This window comes from Adiantum capillus-veneris, chromosome 14, assembly GCF_014529385.1.
Source record: "Adiantum capillus-veneris isolate H3 chromosome 14, ASM1452938v2, whole genome shotgun sequence".
Taxonomy (NCBI): Eukaryota; Viridiplantae; Streptophyta; class Polypodiopsida; order Polypodiales; family Pteridaceae; genus Adiantum; species Adiantum capillus-veneris.
Window position 1 is genome coordinate 14,873,204 of NC_140944.1, and position 5,385 is coordinate 14,878,588.

Genomic DNA, 5,385 nt, shown 5'->3' on the forward strand with positions numbered 1-5,385 from the left:
TCACTATAGCCAATATAGATGCATGTAGATCGAGTGAGTGAGGTAATGGACGTAGGCTAAGACAGTCTCTCACCACTTGTAAATACTAGTAGTTAGCTCTAGTAGGATCCACTTATCGGCACAATCACCTTTATAGGCTGAGGACTAGTAGTTAGCTAGTAGACCCACTCCTAAACTAAATTTGTATCACTTTACAATTGGAACCAGCTGTTTGATTTTCATGTATTTCCAAACCAATGACATAATCGACAGATGCATTGAAACACGAGCCAAAGCGGACACGAACGCATCATATGCCCATGACTTGCTCCAAGACTTTGTATACCTCTCCTATATCTAGGCTTTGTCCCCTTGAAGGGCAATTACATCTAGGGTATCACTGCTTAAAAACTCAAATCACGTATGAACTAAAGGGAGGAATTGCTAGGATATTTTTCCTCTATGCAAGCTAGTCCCAGCAAGAGATCTTTCCAATTAACCATCATCTATCGCTTCATTAGAAAGGAGAGACTCTCCTTCATGAAGGAGAAAAAACCCTTAACTTTGCGCTCATGAGAGTCAAGTTTGTAACCAATCTATCTATGTGTTAAGTTCTTCCTTTGCATCTCTAGTATTGGACCACCAAGAACTATGTGTTAAGTTCTTCCTTTGCAAATCTTGAGTCAAGAAACTCGCGACTTTGGGCTTGGGAGAGCCGCCCTTTGGTACGAGTGTAGCCCATGGGACCCAGGAGAATGGTTTTGACGGGATCCTTTCTCAACATAAACTTAAAATACATCAATTGTATAACAAAAACTTTAGTCAGGACAAATTATGGACCCAAGAAAAAATGAAAATTATGGATCTAATTGCTTCAAACTCGTATCGAATTCTTCAAGTATCATACTTATAAACTGAATTCATGTGGTTTACCACTTGATTTTACGAGCACTAGGTGTGGAGTTTGTTTTCAACGTAGGCTTATGCTTATGCTTGGTAAGTAACCACACCACATTCAAACTATCTCCCCCAATTTCAACAAGGGCTGCATACTTGTTGGCACACTTTGCAGAATTATCAATTCCATTATACTAACTCCTTATTATTGGTGACATTGACCAATTTGTACTTGAAAGGAGTTGGGTGCATCTATGTTTGCAATTACAACATTGCTTTTCCTTTTGATTGCTAATGCTTTTGTAACCATGTAAATAATTTGGATGTTATAATTTGCTCAACAATTATGCATCACAACCCACTGTGGAAGCGTTTATCCTCAAATTTGAAACCTGAAGACTTTCTTAGGCAAAATTATCTTAGGTTGAATCCGATAAGACCTCTGATGTGAATTGTTGAAATTGGTCTTGTTGCTTGTTTATATAGCTGCGTAATGTGATACATGGTTTTCTTGTTCGCATCTTGATAGCTTTTACATCTCCTCGTATTTGATGCACTTACTCTTTTAACCCAAATTGAACTCATTTTTATGTCAAAACAGAACTAATCAAAGTAATTATGATTGTGATCTTTGTATTCCAAGCAAGAATAATGTACCCGTTGGCATGGGTATCATGACACATAAATCTTCATCAAGAACTCAAGTATTTGGATCCAATAAGTCCTCTTTAACCTTTCTTTTTTTTGTTTTTATAAATTTACTTATAAATTTGAAAAAATAGAGCATTTGCGGCTACTTAAGGAGGGATTTCTTGCCTATTTACCAGAGAGAGAGAGAGAGAGAGAGAGAGAGAGAGTGGGTAGAGTACTCAGTCCATAAGTGGGTCTTGCTAGCTAACTAGGCTGAAGAGATGTATCAAAATGCTCGAACATCTGCATCATCAACCCCAAAAACAAAGGACATAAGCCACATCATCCACATACATGATGAAGATTTTGATTTCCCACTCTGCATCACATCATACATGATCATCTGCAAAAAGGTCAGAAACAACATTGCAGTACTCGTACAAGTACACGGACAACTACTGAGAGCGACCAGCCAAAGATCCTGGATGTGTTCATGTCCATTGCACATAAAAGGATAGCTATTCAATTGGTGGCAGCATGAACCATCCTTCATCAGCCAATACATGGCGCTGCTATATCTCTGGACAGCCAGCCGCAGAAGCTCTCCTTGGTGGCATGCTCTATCTCTTAGCAACATTCACTTCCTTCATTAGATCTCACACTATGGCAACATTATCCCATCTACGAGCTGCAGCATAGATGTTTGAAATCAGAGGATAAAGTGGGGCGTGCAGTGGGTCTAGCTTCAGAGCGTGCTCTGCAGCATTTGTGCCTCTATCAACATCAAGATGCTTTTCGCAAGCACCCAGCAAGGTCATCCACGTTGTACCATCAGGATTCAATGGCATACTTCTGATCATGCACTCACCTTCATCCAACAACCCTGCACGTGTAAAAAGATCTACCAGAGAATTAAAATGCTCCACTGTCACCTTGAAGTCATGCCCCTGCAATATAGTAAAGAAGGCCTGGCAACCTTCATCTAACAAGCCTGCATACCTACAAGCAGAGAGGATGCTGTGATACGTTGTTTGATCTGGTGTAAACCCTTGTCGCTGCATTTCTTCATAGAGACGAAGAGATTCTTTGACATGTCCATGGTGAGAGTGTGCACCAATCATCACATTCCAGGTCACAGCATTATGCTCCAGCATTCTGTCAAAAGTCATCTGTGCATCTTCTAAGCTCCCACACTTGCCATACATTGTCACCAGTGCCGTACCCACGACCAATTCTCTATCCAACCCCATGTCGATGGCTTGATAATGCATTTTCTTGCCTTCAGCTAGTGCTGCATGGCATGCACATACTTCGAGAGCGCTGATCACGCACACCCTATCTGGCATCACACCTTCCACTTCCATCTGACTTAACAGGTGGAGGACCTCTTCTGCTGATTTGTGCTTTGAACAGGCACTTATTAAACAGGACCATGCCACCAGATTGTGCTTTGATGATTTCAGGACAACTTCCTTTGCCTTCTTAAGAAGATCACAACTAATAAAAAGGTTCACAAGAGCGTTGCTAATGGCAGAATTAGTGTCTAGGGCCATACTAATGATGCAGCTATACAACTGCTTGCCTTGAGAAAGACCTTTTTGGATGGCGCATGCATCTAGAATGCTTACAAGCATAATATGGTCAGGAAAGACACACTCCAGGAGCATTTGTTGGAAGTGGGTCAACGCACCTTTGCCCCCTTCTTCTTCCAAGCTTATCTTCACAATTTCTGTCCAAGAGACCACATTCCGTTGCACCATGCGATCGAAAAGTCTATGAGCAGAAAAGAAGTCACCACATTTTCTGTACATTTTGAGAAGAGAATTTTCCAAAGCTGTATCTGAATGAAAACTGTAACCCACAACATATGCGTGCAAGCGCTTTCCCTCCTCTAGAATGACACAGCAATCAAGAATACTCGATGCTGTTGTAAGGTTGGGTATTACGCCTTCCAACTTCATCTGACAAAACAACTTTATGGCAACTTGAGAATGCCTGCACTGCACAGCGGCTGAAATCATGGCTGACCAAGACACAACATCTTGAATGGCCAACAGCTCAAACACCATTCTGGCAAGCTCCAACTCTCCACACTTCCCATACATGTTGATAAGGGCTGTACCTACAATGAGGTCATAAGCTAACCCTGAATCCAGGCAAGAAATATGTGCTTGCTTTCCCTCCACAATAGCACCCTTGGCAGCACACGCGTTTAACACACATACATGTGTTGCTTCATCAGGAAAGACACCCTCCATTTGCATCTGTCCAATAAGATCAGACACTAAAAGCGTAAGATCATGCTCTACACGAGCTGCTATCATAGCATTCCATGATACCACATTTCGCATTGGCATTGCAGAGTGTATCATCAGCGCTTGGTCCAGACACTTGCATCTGCAGTACATACTTATTAAAGCTGTACCCACAATGATGTCATGCAGAAAATGAGCCGCAATGATGGATGCATGCATCCGTCGACCGATACAGTACTTTTCTTGACTGCTGCATGCAGACAAAATGCTGACAAAGAGAGCCATGTCTGGCAATATGCCCTCTGAGAGCATTCTCTGGAAGGCAAAGATGGCGTCATGAATGTGGCTATAATCCACTAACAAATCAATCAAGATAGCCCAGGAGAAAACATTGCGCACTCCCATGCTGGAGAAGCAGGCAAGCGCATCAAGGAGCGATCCACATTTGCCATACATGCGCAACGTGAGATTGCACAGCAACTTGTCGCAATCCTGGCAGTTCTCCACCATGGCTGCATGTATTCTCCTGCCCAAAGGCGCAGCTTTCTCGTTTGCACTTTTCTGAAGGAGGGACTCATAGCCCTCGGCAAGGACTGGGGGGTCGCTTGCAGGCAAAGATCCGAAGTTCTGAAAGGGTGGAGAGTGATGCCCCCCAAGATGGTACTGCTCTGCATGGCTTGTATCGAGGATTTCTTTGAGAAATGAGAAAAAGCCATGTCCAAAGCCTGAAGGAGGATCATGCTGCAGAAATGCAGTCGCTGCGTGAGACTTAACGCCAACGCCCATCCATGTTCAGAATTGGCCGTTTCGCTTGTCCTCTGTGAAGCCTATGGAAAAACTAGAGTGCTTCGTTAGCTGAGTTCGCATTGAATAAAGATTGAGCTAAGCGTTGAAAACCTGTATATGCCATTCTAACATTTCTCAAATGTAAAAAAATTGACAAGGTCTATTATTTGATACTATTAATTATGTCTAAAATAATTATTAATTGAGAGGTGAGACATTAAAATGAAGGGGAGAGAGAGAGAGAGAGAGAGAGTGAGTTTTTTTACCTGAGAGAGTGTTTGAGATACCGATTGTAGTGTTTCAGAGGTGTATCTTGTAAAAAACCACAAAGAGGGTTAGAGTTTGTCAAAATAAATGTTTGTAATCATAGAAGATGTCAATGTTATTAATTGTTTGTTGTTCCATTTTTATGTTTCATAAAAGAAAGAAAACATGCAGGTCTCTTTACATGGGGGAGTTTGCACAGTTCTCCCCAAATTTTATAATACGAAGGAACGTGCCATTCCCACGGCAGCGTGAAATTTTCATCGCGTTCAATAATTGCGTTCTCAGTGTCAAAAATCAAGAAATGGTAATGCTTACTCACCGTGCGATTAACAACGATGCACGTAGGTTGCATTTAACCTTTCGTACGACTGCACTGCTCTGAACAAACATGATAGTGGAGGCGGAGTGAACATTGCAAAGCTTGAAGCTGCGTCATCAAGCTTTGGTATGGAAGAGCCGAGAGGGCCCTTTTACAGTGGTAGAGGACCATTGCAGTAGGGGGCCCTTTACCCTCTTATAAGAGCACTCCAAGAGACTTTGTTTAGAGAGAAACCTCAATTTGCATCGAATT

The 5,385-nt window shown here is 42.1% G+C and overlaps 1 protein-coding gene across 1 annotated transcript; it reads right to left on the reverse strand.

The window, feature by feature from the left end:
- Nucleotides 1–1,598: 1,598 nt before the first annotated feature.
- On the reverse strand, nt 1,599–4,633 carry LOC147441946 (pentatricopeptide repeat-containing protein At3g16610-like). The gene has a single exon (XM_086528334.1). It carries the CDS (start codon nt 4,545–4,547, stop codon nt 2,163–2,165), a length of 2,385 nt encoding a protein of 794 aa, XP_086384460.1. The 5' UTR covers nt 4,548–4,633; the 3' UTR covers nt 1,599–2,162.
- Between the last annotated feature and the right edge of the window lie 752 nt (nt 4,634–5,385).

Excerpts from the sequence above, each read along its gene's own strand:
- LOC147441946 (XM_086528334.1), bottom strand. The coding sequence starts at position 4,547 with ATGGGCGTTGGCGTTAAGTCTCACGCAGCGACTGCATTTCTGCAGCAT.